The 16,221-nt window shown below is 37.9% G+C and overlaps 1 protein-coding gene across 1 annotated transcript in view; it reads left to right on the top strand.

Annotated features, from left to right (window-relative positions):
* Nucleotides 1-15,938, top strand: part of LOC127653935 (phospholipid-transporting ATPase VA-like) — a 97,197-nt gene extending 81,259 nt beyond the window's left edge. Inside the window, exons 16-21 of the mRNA XM_052140806.1 lie at nt 4,347-4,472; nt 4,641-4,841; nt 5,383-5,463; nt 6,078-6,182; nt 12,190-12,377; nt 12,598-15,938. Of these exons, the coding sequence (XP_051996766.1) occupies nt 4,347-4,472; nt 4,641-4,841; nt 5,383-5,463; nt 6,078-6,182; nt 12,190-12,377; nt 12,598-13,300 (1,404 nt within the window). The 3' untranslated portion in view covers nt 13,301-15,938. The remainder of the gene's footprint in view (nt 1-4,346; nt 4,473-4,640; nt 4,842-5,382; nt 5,464-6,077; nt 6,183-12,189; nt 12,378-12,597) is intronic.
* The last annotated feature ends 283 nt before the right edge of the window (nt 15,939-16,221 follow it).

Below are 16,221 nucleotides of genomic sequence, written 5' to 3' on the forward strand. Positions count from 1 at the left end.
TGATCTTACATTTTTCTTTTATTTGGCCTTAAGTCTAACATTTAATTCCTTCAAACCTGCAGATACCCTGTAAACTCCCTGCTTTAATCCCAAGTAAAAGAGGAATGAACATTTGAAAGCAGGAATGCACATTTAATGTGCCAAGAAACTGGATATGCATAATTCATGTTTTATGAAGTTTGTTGGCCAAGATCCTGAGTTGCTCCGTACTCCGTTGATAAATGGTACCTTACACAACCTCAACATTAAATTGACCCATGCCTTTCTTAATGGCAGTTAACCTTGATGCACTCTATGCAATGAAAGCAGCTGGGCTGTGTCTGGGTAATACTCAGCAGATGCCTGCTTCAATGGTTAATTTATGAAGTGCCTTCCACTTGTTCGTCTCTCGGAACAGCCTCTAGAAATGGTCAATGTCCCATTTTGGATTCTCCAAAATGTTACTCTCTGCCCCCAAAACACTCTTCCAACCCGCTTCTCCCTGTTCGCATTGGCAAGCCAACTGAACATGAATCCTGATGTGGTAAGAAGAATGACAGGAACTGCCATGAGCTCATCTGTTTGATGCTCTGTCTCATGCGTCATGCGAATAAATTAATTCAGTAAAAGATCTGGACATAATGAGACTCCACTCTTTGCTGAGGTGCTCCTCCTTATCTAAGATCTCTTTAAGGTCAACAGTCAGAATTAAAGGAATAGTTCACCCAAAATTACAAATCTGTCATCATTTACTCACCCTCACAGATGACTTAATTCAGTGGGAAACAAAAGGAGATATTAAGCAAAAAGACAGCCAGCCTCAGTCATCATTCACTTTCATTTTATGGGAAAAAAAGATGCAATCAAAGTGAAAGGTGACTGAGGCTAACATTCTGTTAAACATCTCCTTTTGTGTTCCATGGAAGAAAGTAAGTTATATGGGTTTGGAACAATATGACTGTTTACTTTTTTACTCACATCTGACACAGATCGGATTGGGTTGCACACGTCTAAATGGAAAAATCAACACTAGATCGGATTTTTTTGTATCCGATCTGAGCCACTTCCAAATGTGGTTTTAAATCTGATACATATCTGATATCTGGACATCTGACCTACGTCTAACACACTTTTCTGATTCCCATTGGCTTTTCTTAACTGCAAGTTCTTTTGAAGCAGACTTGCCTGTAATTGTCAGTCATGTCAGTAATTTTCCAGGATGTTTTCTCGACTTCGTGTTCCCGTGCTGGTTAGAATTACAGCATGATTATTACCTACTATAAAACGGCCTGTAAAAATCACTATTCGTAATATGAATCCAGTGTGAATTGGCATGTTAATTAAAAGTACATAGATGCACTTTCCAGCACTTGAGCCCTTTTAAATATTAAATATTTACCGAGCAGTTTTTAATTATGATTTGAGCAGAGTGAGTGCGGGAATTTGTGTTGAGCTCCGCATTTCGGAACATAATATTACATAATGCAAAGGGATTGTCCATATTTTTCATTCAAGAGTATAATACTAGATTACAGGCTTGTTAATGTTACCAATTCAGTTGTATTTAACCAGATATTCCAATCATTTTCTTCTTATAATCACATATACAGTCTATGTTTATGGTCATGTTTATGTCCTGCATATATAATTAGCACAGTATACATTTACTAGTAGGCTGTACCATGCTCCCTATATGCTCCCTATAGGTTAGTTACACTTGACAGAAGTATGTAAATGTTGTAGACACACCCTTCTATGTGATTTTTATAGAAATCACTTATCCCTTGCAAATTGACGGTAAATATTACAGATGTCCGCAGTAATAATTACTTTATGGACAGATGTCCGGAAAACTAATTCTGTCCGTCTGACTGATGTTGCAATCATTAAAGCCGTGCTTCCCTTGGCAGTGAGAAATCTGTGTCGCTCATAAATGAAAGCGATCAGCAATGGAATAATAAAATTGAGCGAGAGATATTAAACACAGTAAACACATATGTAAACACAGATATTAGAAATGAGTCAGTCTTCAGTGAATGTAAACAATAAATCAGGATACAGTCAAATGATTGGATCTGTGCATTAAACCTTGCGGTGTAAACACAGCCTATTAGGGGAAGTAAAGGATTGAACTTGGCCTATACCTTTAACAACCCATGACTAATAGGAATCTGTTTAAGGCTCAAAAACAAAAAACTCCTCTCCCCAAATTGGAATACCCATTTCCCAATGCACATTCACAGTCCTCGTGTTGGTGTAGCGGCGACTCAATCCGGGTGGCGGAGTACTAATCTCTTTTGCCCTGCGTCTGAGACAGTCAATCTGCACATCTTATCACGTGGCTTGTTAAGTGCATTACCAGAGATGTAGCTCGTGTGGAGGCCCACGCTTTTCTCCACAGCATCCACGCACAGCACACCACGCACCCCACCGAGAGCGATAACCACATTATAGCAACCACGAGGAGGTTAACCCAACGTGACTTTACCCACCCTAGCTACCGGGCCAATTGGTTGCTATGAAGTCACTCAGCACACCCTGGATTTGAACTTGCGACTCCAGGTGAGGTAGTCAGCGTCTTTACTTGCTGAGCTACCCAGGAAAGTATTTGTGGCATAATATTGATTACCAAACAAATTTATTTAGACTTGCCCTTCCTTTTCTTTTAAAAAAGAAAGAATTGGGGTTACAGTGAGCCACTTTTCAATGGATGTTTTAAATATTAAAGGTGCACTTAGTAATTTTTTTCAAAAAAGTTTTACTCCTAAACAAATGAATTGTAATTTTGAAATATATTTGTAAAATCATGACAGTTCACATGAGATGAGGACTCTAGTCATATTAATAACCTTATAAAAGCTGTTTTATTCAACATGGGACAGGAGCGCCCTCATTGCCATTTTAGAATCACATGACAAGCTGAATACTACTCGCATAATCTCAGTAACCATTTTGTCATTGGACACTTTCACGCTTGGATTAAATTAATTATGGCTGATTGTGAATAGTACATTTCTAAAATGTATTGATTTTGAATGATGCTGCATCCACACCACTAGGTTTCACTGTAAATCCAAGATGACACAAACAAAAAGATACGAAGTGCACCTTTAAAATACTCACATTTTCAAAAGTATAGCCACAAGACATAAATGATATGCATGTTAGCATAATTTTGGTGTGATACAATTGCTTAACATATTCTGTGCAAAGCTATAGCCAATTTTACAACTTTGTTCCCATGACAATATTATACCAACCAACCCTAAAATGACTAACTTTACAGATCAAATAATATACAAGGTTTAACAGAAGAATTAATGTAATTGATTTTATGAAATTCTACATTTTCAAATTTCTACCTTTACACTCCAGAAATTTGCCCCATTCACTTCCATTGTAAGTGCCTCACTGTAACCTTGATTTTAGCTTTTTAAAGAAAAGGAGGGAGAGTTCCAAATTATTTTTGTGGTAATCAACATTAAAAGCCACAGATGCTGCCAGTTGAGCATAACTTGTATTGAAGCAGGAATATTCCTTGAAATACTGATACTTTTTACATCCCTGGTATGTTCTGAACATGGTAGTGTATTACCTGATCGCACCTGCCTGGAAAAACCATTATTCATTCATTTATTTATTCTTAATGTCTTATTTTGGCATGCTTTTTTAATCCTAGAATTTGAGAGAATGGCAGCACGGGCGGAGAACATGGCTGGTGATAGTGTCATGCCAAATGTAACTGATTAAAACCCCAACCACCATTAGAGGTGACAAAACCTTATCTGCCTCATTGATAAATGACATGTTAACTGCCTGACGCATGCAGCTGTCACAGGCGTATCATAAAGAATAGATTGGTGATGGACGGTGGGGGGATCTTTTTCACCAGAATCCCTAGCTAGGGAGGTTTCATAATTCTTTTATGCAAAAATGTCCTCACTTTTTTTTTTTTAAACATGTGTTTTGTCACAAGGATGATGTTCATCTTTTGTCTTATGAATGAATGGGGATGCCATGCCACTGTGTTTGTGTGTCTCTTATGATGGATCTTGGGCTTCAAAGCAGAAGTGATCAAAATTCTCTTTAAGACTTTTACCAGTAGCGTTTTACCTCAATGTGCCAACATGTCACTGTATTGGGGAGTGTTTGTACCAACAAACAGTTTATTAATGTGTTATTGTCTTAGGCCACATCCACACTAATCCATTTCAGTTTAAAAAACGCATAGATTTTTCTCATTTTCGCCTTTCTCAAATACTTTGTAAAACGCTACATGATTTGGAAAACTATGACGTTTGGAAACCGAAAATGGAGGAAAAAGGGTGAATGTCACTTTAAACTGATTTTTCTCTTTGATTTCATAGGCAGTCATGGCCAGTGACTTTGCCCTTCCACGGTTTCGATACCTGCAGAAGCTGCTCTTGGTTCACGGCCATTGGTGTTACTCTCGTTTAGCCAACATGATCCTCTACTTCTTCTACAAAAATGCTGTGAGATCCTGAAGTTTCCTCATTTCCTGTCTGTAATTAGCATTATTATATAGGATGAAATGCATTTTAAAGGGTCTTATTACTGAAGGACTATATTACAGAGCCAATAACAGATTTGTTACAAGATGTGTTTTTTTTTTTCTTCTCTCTCTCTCTCTCTCATCCTAGATGTTTGTCGCCCTCATCTTCTGGTATCAGTTCTACTGCGGGTTCTCCGGGTCAGCCATGGTTGATCAGTGGTATCTGATCTTCTTCAACCTGATGTTCTCTGCATTCCCTCAGCTCATCACTGGCACCTTGGATAAAGATGTGTCAGCAGAAACCTTGCAGGAGCTCCCTCAGCTTTACATGAATGGACAAAACTCAGAGGTGCATTTCTCATCCACTGATTGGACAGAAACACAATTACACCCTTAATGAAGAGCATAAACAGAATTATAATAGAGATAGATAGGATTGTTGCAAGCATAATGTAAATGGTAAATAAGAACTCATGAACAGTATTTTGTCACATGTATTCACATATGATTTACCTCCAGGGTGCAGTGTCAGCCATTCCTCTATAAGCAGATGAAATATATTACCCGTGCCACGGTCACCACAGTTATTGCTTTGATTGTTTTTTGCTGACCCGTTTCGAAATGGGTCTTTCATTCTGTGCCAAGTTTCATGAGGGGGAAAACAGCAAGAGCAAACATTTTATAAAAAACACTAATCATCCACAGAGTGCTGAAATTGTGCAACCTGGGATAATTAAACTGCAGCAGTTGCTTTTGTTTTGTTAACAGTATGCCTCATCAGAGGTGGTCATCCTTTTATTTTTTGTTATTTTGTGTCTCCATTAGCTGAACATCTAATGACATTCTTATAAAACAAGCACTGATTTCAGTTCCCTGAATTCCTTTTACAGGAATATAAACCCTACATGTTCTGGATGAACATGATTGATGCCTTCTACCAAAGCCTCATCTGTTTCTTCATCCCATACTTTGTAAGTTCAATTTGATTATTGTGTGTTTGCTGAAAGTTGCATGCAAAATCCATTCAAGACATGCATGTCAGAATAGCATAAAAATGTCTCGCTTCAGATGAAGGCCATTAAAGGGATAGTTCACCCAAAAATGCCATATCCCAGATGTGTATGACTTTAGTTCTTCACAGAACACATCTCCACTTTCACTTTCATATTTGAAATTTAATCTAAACGGGTACCACATGTTATTTTCAGATTTGAAAGTGAAAGTGGAGATTTAGTGTAAAAAAATTACTTCTCGCCCACACTTATTATATCGCTTCTGAAGACACTGATTTAAACACTGGTGTCATATGGATCACTTCTATGTTTCCTTTATGTCATTTTTGTTTTTTGGAGCTACAAAGATCTGATCATTATTCACTTCCATTGTATGGACCTACAGAGCTGAGATATTCTTCTAAAATCTTTGTTTATGTTCTGCTGAAGAAAGAAACTTATACACATCTGGGATGGCATGGGGGTGAATAAATGATGAGAGAATTTTCATTTTGGGTGATCTATCCTTTTAAGCCTAATTGGCAATTTAAGAGATAGGTCCAACACTGTATTCTCTTTTCATGCATTCTCAGGCTTACGCTGATTCTGATGTGGATTTTTTCACTTGGGGCACTCCAGTCACCACTTTGGCCCTTTTCACCATTTTGCTCCACTTGGGCATCGAAACCAAAACCTGGGTGAGTATTGCTTCAGTCTTGCTTTGTAAAATATAAAATGTAATTGGTAGGACTGGGTAACACCAACTACCTCATAATATGATTCACATCATAATACAAACATTACGATTCAATATATTGGTGATTCACATTATTATTAATTGGATTGTGTTTGTTAAGCCCAAAGCATTTTTTTGTTGAACAGTTGAACTCTCACCTCTCAAAGTGTACTTAATTTGACTATGCGGACATACACAGGCAGTTGGCGCTTGCACGCTATGACTGTATGAAATACTGGACTCTTTCACTTCAGGATTTAGATCCATAAAGATGTCTTTATAGTCCTTCAGACTCAAGTTATACATATGGAGGTATCTCCAGACCTTATCTCACATGCGCTCTTAACGTGCACATCCACTGTTGTTTCCACTTTCATCTCCTGATATTTAGCAGGAATTAAGACTTGTTCAAGTTAGTGATGGCAACGGCTCAACAGTGAGTGTTGCTACCTTGTAGACACACTAATCAGTGCAAATAATTCCAGGAACATGTGCATACACATACTGGGAGTTCAGAGTAAACACGGTTAGAAAAAATTGTACCGCACGTGTTCAGTTAGAGCCTGACTTTAGTATACTTTGGACTTTACTGCTCAACTCTCACCCCACTGTTATTCATTATAAAGCATAATTGTACTGTACAGTATATTTTAGTGTTGTGATCTGTGCAAATTAATATTGAAACTGCAGAGGAAACTTGTGGAATCAGTTTGCATCTCATTTTGTCCAGAACCATTTCTCATAAAGGCTAAAGTATACTTGGGTGTTCCACATGCCACTACACCTCACAGTAGCTTAAATGTCCTCTCAATCAATCTCACAATATGTCTCAGGGACCCTACGGATCATTAAAAAGTCTTAAAATGTCTTCTATTTTGTTTTCCAAAAGTTCAGAAAAAGTGTTAAATATCTTAAATGATATAACAAAAGTTTAAAATTGTATTTAAAGAGGTCTTATTTTGGGGGGCGGAAAGATAGGAATCGTGATATGACCTAATTTCATTATCAAACTTCAAAAGAATATGATTTAATTAAATACATTTATGCGCTGTGTCATTCAAAGTGAAAACACCGTTGCATTTTCTCCAAGTACGCGGGGGCTTGTGAGTGTTTTCAGCTGTTGCAGAGCAGTTCACAATTATTAAGTCATATCGGAAATTTAAAGATTGACTGTTGATATTGATGATATTGTGTTGATGAAATATGACAGTGTTTCCTTTTTTTGTTTATATAGTAATGCGTTGTAAATTAAACCTGCTTAAGTGTCTCCTAAAAATGAATGCTAAAGTTGAAGTGAACTTAAAAGTTCCATGCTATTAATCAAATCTCCCAACCAAAGTGCATATTGAATTACATTTGGACTCTTGTAGATTCTGTCTGGCCCTCCCCATCACAAGAAGAAAATACTAAGAACATTTACCAATGGGGGCCTGGGTAGCTCAGAGAGTTTTGACACTGACTACCACCCTTGGATTTGTGAGTTTGAATCCAGGGTGTGCTGAGTGAGTCCAGCCAGGTCTCCTAAGCAACCAAATTGGCCCGGTTGCTAGGTAGGATAGAGTCACATGGGGTAACCTCCTCATGGTCGCTATAATTTGGTTCTCGCTCTGAGTGGGCCGTGTGATGAGTTGTGAGTGGATGCTGCGGAGAACATCTCTGCGGTAACGCGCTCAACAAGCCACGTGATAAAATGCGGGAATTGACGGTCTCAGACGTGGAGGCAACTGAGATTCGTCCTCCACCAAATTAGGAATAAAAATGGGAGAGAAAAAAATATATAGATTACCAATTTAAAAAAATAAAAACTATTGTCAAATTAACTGGCTTTCTTTCAACACATTAATGAATCAGCACAATCCAATATCGGTCGATCTCTACCTATGTAATGGTACGTAAACCAATTTTAATGTGATACAGTTGAAATCAAATGCTTACATTCACCTTAGCCAAATACATTTAAACTCAGTTTTTCACAATTTCTGACATTTAATCGTAGAAAACATTCCCTGTCTTAGATCTGTTAGGATCACTACTTTATTTTAAGAATGTGAAATGTCAGAATAATAGTGGAGAGAATGATTTATTTCAGCTTTCGTTTCTTTCATCACATTCCCAGTGTGTCAACAGTTTACATATACTTTCTTAGTGTTTGGTATTATTGCCTTTAAATTGTTGAAATCAGGTCAAACATTTTGGGTAGCCTTCCACAAGCTTCTCGCAATAAGTTGCTGGAATTTTGGCCCATTCCTAAAGACAGAAATGTGTAACTGAGTCAGGTTTGTAGGCCTCCAGGGTTTTGTGATGGCCACTCCAATACCTTGACTTTGTTGTTACTTAAGCCATTTTGAGATATACTTGTGGTCATTGTCCATTTAGAAGACCCATGTGCAACCGAGTTTTAACTTCCTGGCTGATGTCTTGAGATTTTGCTTCAATAAATCCACATAAGTTTCCTTCCTCATGATGCCATCTATTTTGTAAAGTGCACCAGTCCATCCTGCAGCAAAGCATCCCCACAACATGATGCTATACCCCATGCTTTACGGTTGAGATGGCGTTCTTCGGCTTGCAAGCCTCACCCTTTTTCCTCCAAACATAACGATGGTCATTATGGCCAAACAGTTCAATTTTAGTTTCATTAGACCAGAGGACATTTCTCAAAAAGTAAGATCTTTGTACCCATGTGCACTTGCAAACTGTAGTCTGGCTTTTTGATGGTGTTTTTGGGGCAGTGGCTTCTTCCTTGCTTGGCAGCCTTTCAGGTTATGCAAATAAATGACTCCTTTTACTGTGGATGTAGATACTTGTCTACCTTTTTCCTCCAGCATCTTCACAAGGTCCATTGCTGTTGTTCTGGGATTGATTTGTACTTTTCACACCAACTATGTTCATCGCTAGGAGACAGAATGCACCTCCTTCCAGAGCGGTATGATGGCTGCATGGTCCCATGGTGTTTATACTTGCATACTGTTGTTTGTTCAGATGAACATGGTACCTTCAGGCATTTGGAAATTGCCCCCAAGAATGAACCAGACTTTTGGAGGTCCACAATTTTTTTTTTCTGAGGTCTTTGCTGATATCCTTTGATTTTCCCATGATGTCAAGCAAAGGTAGTTTGAAGGTAGGCCTTAAAATACATCCACTGGTACACCTCCAATTCAGTACACCTATCCAAAGCTAATTGACTAAATGGCTTGACATCATTTTCTGGAATTTTCCAAGCTGCTTAAAGGCACCGTTAACTTAATGTATGTAAACTTATGACCCACTGAAATTTTTATTTAGTTAATTTAAAGTGAAACAATCTGTCTTGTAAACAGTTGTTGGAAAAATTACTTGTGTCATGTAGATGTCCTAAACGACTTTCGCCAAAACTATTGTTTGCTAATATTAAATCTGTAGAGTGATTAAAAAGTGTATGTAAACATCTGTCTTCAACTCTATATACATATGTGGAAAACATGTGTTGGGTGCCGCCCCTTTAAGGACGTTGATTTGTGGGCTCATGTGATCGCCTAAAAAAAAAAAACTGAGGAAGAAAGCCATGTTGTTCTTGTGTTGCTAGCTGAAATTCATGCATATAAATTAAAACTATCTATTCCCAGCGTGGTGAGTAATAGTTTGGTTGTTATACGTATATTGATGGTTCTTGATGTATTGATATATATATATAAGACTTTGATCGCAAATACATATATATATATATATATATATATATATATATATATCGGTATTTGCGATCAAAGTCTTAATTAGCGCCTAAACGCCTAATGTTATTTACTTGTGTTTTTAATGTTTGTGTAGACATCTACTGTTTTATATTACCTGTTGAAATATTCTTTCAATATATGTTGCATTTGGTTGGTAAACAAAGTTTAAATAAGTTTTTTGTAATGCAGAGACTTTCTCTGTATTGATGGTTGTATCACATTTGTGATCATTTTTATGCAAAATGTGATATTTTTGATTTATAAGCAAATATTTTTGTGTTTACCATCTAAAAGCTGATGTTATCATTTGTATACATTTATTTGGTACAATACTTCATATTAATTGTGAATTGTTTTGTTTTACAGTTTGACCACATAAATGTGCACATAAACACTCAAACCTACTCTTAAACTACAACAACAGCAGCTAAATGTGTACATCGTGAGTTCTGCGCAAGAGGAATAAAATACAAAATCAAAATCCAAGTTAATGTTATCATTTCATGTGTAACAACATGTCTTGAGTATTTTAAACTTGCATATAGCCAACCCTGTTTTACTGATAAGCAAAATTAAGGCCATGTTGAATGTGTGCCCCTGCCAGTTTAAGTAAGAGTCTGTGATACATGATTTATTTTGAGATTGTGTTGATTTATTTTGGTATGGGGATACAGTATTAATTGTATTTGCTCAGGTCTTAAAAAAGATCTTTAAAAGACTTAAATTTGATTTTAAGCAACCCTTTGTGTACAATCCATCTGACAAAGTTTAGGATTCATAAATGATGTAGTGCAGGTGCTTTGTGGAAATCAGAAACCCGTCCCTCACACATTTTTGTATGTGAGAAGAGAAAGCAAGCTTTTCCTTACTCTCTCCAGCTATGAAAGGACTGTGCGAGGAAGACCAGGATGATGCTGACACCGAAATCAATTTATGCAGGGAGTCTCAATGATTGGTTTGAACCAGGACACACTGCGGCATCAGGGGTCATGCATCAGCCTGACAGCCCATGCAGGCAACCTCAGTCCAACCCACTGTGCACGTCTCCCTCGGTCACTAAGGTGGCAGCTACACTGCCAGCACGCACCAAGCTAATAGTTGAATGTGTTGATGCATGTCCTGTGCAGTAGTGGCATACTGCGGACTGCTCTGTTGTATGTGTGGGTCATTCCTGTTGTGCAATACCTTTTGAACTCTTTAACTTTAAAAAAATAAATATGCTTGAAATGTAATTCAAGGAAGTACGTTTATACAAAGAGTCTTTCATAAATATTCTTTGGTCAGTGTACTTTATTGGTTATAACTTAATAATTTACACAATGGCAAGAAAACTGCATAACAGGAATAATCCAGTTCATACCTGCTCCTCCTCTCTTTCTCTCCTCTTTCTTGTGAGATGCTGTTTTAGATTTATGAGGGCGAATTGGATTAGAGCTTTTTCCATTACACTGGTGCTGTAAATTTTCAGCTGACAAGTTTGGGTGTGTGAAAAATGTCCTCCGTAGCCTCACTGTGTTTCCTGACGTGATGATGGCTTCTGGTGTAGGAGAGGCTGTTCTTCATAGTAAATGGCTCAAGTAGAGAGTAAACGTTTCCAATAGTTGGGCTGGCAGGTCCATCGTTCCACATGCTCCCCGGGAAAATTAACACATGCACTTGAGAGAGGGAGGAAAACTTGTGTTTGGCCATTCGAGGTGAGGGTAGCGTGGAGACCCACTGGTCTGCCAGCACATTCAACCATGTAAATTCTTCCCTACTACCCTAACCAAATGGAAATACTAAAAATAATGACTGTTTTCAAACAAGGTTCCTGAAACGGTCAGATAGTCATGCCTAAAACTCATACCATTGGTTCAGCCAATGTTACTATGTCGGGCAAGTCAGGATTCTCAAACAAAAAGCAACTTTTGGTTTTTTTCACTTTTCACGTAAATCATCCTAAGGCTTTCCTAAAGTTGTCTCTGCATTGTATCAAGAGTATATTAACATTTAAAAATTACACACTTCTTCAGCTGTAAGTTTTCCATATTCTGCTTGGTTCATATCTTCGAGATTGCGTCGTCTAATTAAAATCTCAATCATATTTTATCAGTGTTCTTGCGTTTGTGCTCACTAATGAATTCTGAAATATATTAAACAAAAGTTCTCAGTTTGATTCATGGTAAAAAAAAAATCTATATCAAATCATCTTATTCATGCAATTTAGCAACTTTTGGTCCAACTTTTGCCAATACTCTCTACTTTTACATTATTTCACAGACTTGGATGAACTGGGTATCGATTGGCTTCAGTATAGCTCTATTCTTCGCTGTGGCTCTGTGCTACAATTCTTCCTGCCCAACCTGCTTCTCTCCCTCTAACACTTACTGGACCATGCAGAGGCTGTTGGGAGAATCCATATTTTACCTGCTGTGTATAGTCACACCTGTAGCCGCACTTCTTCCCAGGTATCCAACCATTATAAGGTCTTGTCACAATTATTTCATCTTATTCTGATTATCTGAGCTAGCATCCATAGTTGTGTTGTTTAATACCTGATGCTCGGGTCGGTGTTCGATGCCAGAATTTTTTCATATTTTTCAAGTAAATACAGTACTCATATGGGAGCAGTTTCTGCCTCACATTTTTGCTGTCTCCTCAATTACTTCCCATGTATTTATTTCTCAGATACTTTTATCGAGCCTGTCAGGGATCTCTGTTCCCAAACCCTGTCCACGTGGGACGACAGTTGGACAAACTGCCAGTGGACATGTGTAGGCTCTTTTTAAACCAGAGCCAGATGAAGCTAGGCTCACTGGGGTCGCTGTTTGCCCCTCGCACCCCACATTTACCCTTCTGCAGGCCTTTCCAGAAAGACTATGGGCCCTTAGTGAAGCAAGCCCAAATGAGTGGCATCAAACAGAAGGAAAAAGCTATAGCCATCCCCGTCCCATCCAAGAGCATGGAGATTAGGGACACACATTTAAGCTCTGAGAACCATATCAAACTCAACTTCAAAATTAAGGAAAAAGGGCACTCCGGCAGACAGGGCCCAGGAAGCCCCCTCTTGAGTCCCATTACAGTCTCCAGCACGCTGCCGTACACCAAAGATACTCCTGGCTCCAGGATTGTTTTGGATACCACAGGCCTGGAGGCCACATTAAACCCAGCAGACCTCTGTCAGGTCGGTTTGCACACCTCCACTCCACTTCTTCCTCAAACTGAAACTATACAGCTCATGTCACCACCAAGTAGTCTTTTACAACCAAAGCTAGAAGACAAGGACAATTCAAAGAAAAGACCACTCCTACTGAAAGGGGGTGGAGACATTGACCACACCCTGTCATCTAGCTACTCACAAGAACATTCACTCAAAACAACGTTTCTGTGATGCTTTCTTCCTGTTACGCTGATTCCAATTTGCATATTAGCTTTAGTCTTATGTTTTATTTTGATTGACTGTTTTGTGATACTTTAGTTTTTTTCTTTTCTAAACCATCTCAAAAGTTAAGGAGGTTTGTTCCTCAAGGCAAAAGCAGTCAAGAGTCTTTCCTTTATCTGTTTATTTGGATCTGGATGTTCTGGCGCACTTTAAAGAACCTTCCCCTCCTACCATCACACTCTCATGATAGCACTACATTCGGCCAGTGTTTTTATATTTTCCCCACCCCTAAAATGTCAGGAGCTACAGAGATTTCTTAAATATGCCTTAAGATGTTTTCTGTTAGGCTTGAGTTGGTGCCTAGCAATTTTTTGGGAGGCAAATGACAAGTTGCACTCTACACTATTCACTTGTTTGGATTTGATGTTTTGCTGTTAGGACTATGTTGCGCTCCAGTACAGGATTATGTTGAAGCTCTTAGAAATGTACCAGATATTGATAATCAGTATAAACTTGAGACAAACCTTGTTAAATCTGCATGTTAAAATGTAATTGTCCACTAGCGCAGTTGAACATAGTAGTACCTTTCCATGCATATATGCTGATATGGGGCTTGCAGCATTTTCCAGCTATTGTTTGAATGTCTTTTTTATTTTATCAATTTTTGCTGCTGCTTTGCTTTTCTTGGACAGAAACCTGCAGGATAGGATTTAATTTTTGCCTTTTTTTTTTAAGTTATATCAAAGACTGTTGCTTAAATTGGCAACACCCCAGTTCCAAATAGTAGACTGTACTCTCAGGGCTATTTAACTCTACTCCTGAAGGGATACTCTCCTAGGGATACATGGTTGCTACCCATGTGGTCCATGCATCAAGCTACTTAGTTTTTTGACAGTGGGGGATCCTGGTTGATGGAAGTACAGGATTTTACTAAGTGCATGTGTGAACAGAAGGATATGTGCCGATAATGCCATTTGACCCAGCATAGAAAAGAGCGGCTTTAAGTCTATTTTAGTACAGTTGATATAGTTTTAAATAAACTTGTATTTCTCTGCTCCGTTTACTATAGCTGGATCCTTCACCAAAGATGTAAAAAGCACATGACTTCTGGATCTTGGCTGGAGTGTTTGTAATGTAATCAGTAGTTTGGGCTGATTGTTTGATAAGTTAATTGGCTCAGGGCTGTGACTCCATTATTAAGTGTCTTTGTCCATTACCACCACCACATATTACTCTACCCAAATCAGTCCTTTTTTAATTACAGGAAGCACTATTTATTGTATGTTTATGACTAGCTCTCTGGAAACGGCAGCATACTTTCACAAAAACATTCCATTTTGATCACTGTCAATTAATGAATGGGCATGTGCATGACGATGTGATTTCTTTTTTTACATGTAATGTTGAAATGCAATGTTCAGACAAGCACATGGGTGGTTAGCTTTATTTCAACAAGAGAAAATTCCACAATGCTGCAAATGCCAGGGGTGTGGTGTGTTATAATCCCCTAGAGAGGTGCTAAAATAGTTTTTATTGAAAGATTAGTCATCTTCTGCTCGCAAAACCTCAAGGCCTTGCCAATCTGTTCATTTGGGATCTCATTTGGGCAGTCACTATCAAAATTGTTGATTTTATCAACAGCCTATCAGGGGGATTATGAGAACCAGTGTACTCATTACTTAATATGTGATGTGAACAGAACTTGTTCTGACCAAAAACTAAATCTTAACTTTCCTTTCTTCCTCAGCTTGACATTTATAAATAAACACAAACAACTCAAGTGTTACCAGGAGGCCAATACAGTGTCAAAGAGCACACAAGTACTTTGTCTCTCAGTTCCCTCTGTTCCTACAAGTGCTTTCTTGATCTTCTGCACAGCTCAGGTTCAGCAATAGGAGGGAGCAATATTTTTTTTTTTACATTTTAATGTTCATATCCTGGAAGTTATGCTGAAATAATTGATAATTTTAACTTCAGAGTCCGATAATTGGCAACGGTTGTATGTACAGAAGTGCCTTTTGCTTTAGCATACACCAGAAGATCAGTTTTTACATTGTGGAATATATGTTATATGCCTTAACACTGGACAACACATATGTAGACGGCAAGACATACAGGGAATTTAAATACATGAAGTATATGTTAATTTATTTTGAAAATTCTATTAAGGAATCAGGTTTAATGAAAACACTTGTTTTTAAAGAATTTAAGAGATTATGCCATGTTTGTGCCAGTAATTGGATGCCAGGGTTCGTGTCTGTCAAGTTCCTGGCAAAGCATCACATGCTGTAATAGAAGCCATTCACAGCTGCATTCCAAAACCTTTCCTGACCTGCAGGGCAGATCACAAGAAAGGAATGCCATCCTTTCTAGCTTGTCATAGCACATGCATGTAACCATTGGGTAAACTTTGATATACTTTAATGGCTTTTATCACTGTCATTACTAAGACAGTTCATTCTGGCTCATTGTACTATCATTATTTTTTGTCACAGTCACTCTTCTGTAGATTCACTACATTTTCAGCTCTGTATTAAAAGCACCTGTTTCAAGCGGTTCGGAGACATTTTTGGGGTTTGTAAAATTGTGCTCACTCATGCTGTGTTTCTTCATGTCATAAAACTGAAATAAATGGTAAAAGAATGTTTATGGATCTCCTCTGCTCTCTCTCTTTTATTTCTGTCACCATAAAGATTTCTTATTCAAACGATAGCTTTGTGACTTCCCCAACGCCATAGATCTCAAATTGTAAAAAAATGTATGTGAGGTGCCGATTACATAATCAAATTAATTGTGTATATCAATATCGGCTAAAAGCTCAACCAAAGTAAAGATAATTATATAATTATCAAAAGAAATCGTATAAAAAAAATTTTTAGACCTTAGATGTAAAGATAAGATAATACAAAATGCCTTTAGGAGTAAATATT

The sequence above is a fragment of the Xyrauchen texanus genome, chromosome 13 (assembly GCF_025860055.1).
Source record: "Xyrauchen texanus isolate HMW12.3.18 chromosome 13, RBS_HiC_50CHRs, whole genome shotgun sequence".
Taxonomy (NCBI): Eukaryota; Metazoa; Chordata; class Actinopteri; order Cypriniformes; family Catostomidae; genus Xyrauchen; species Xyrauchen texanus.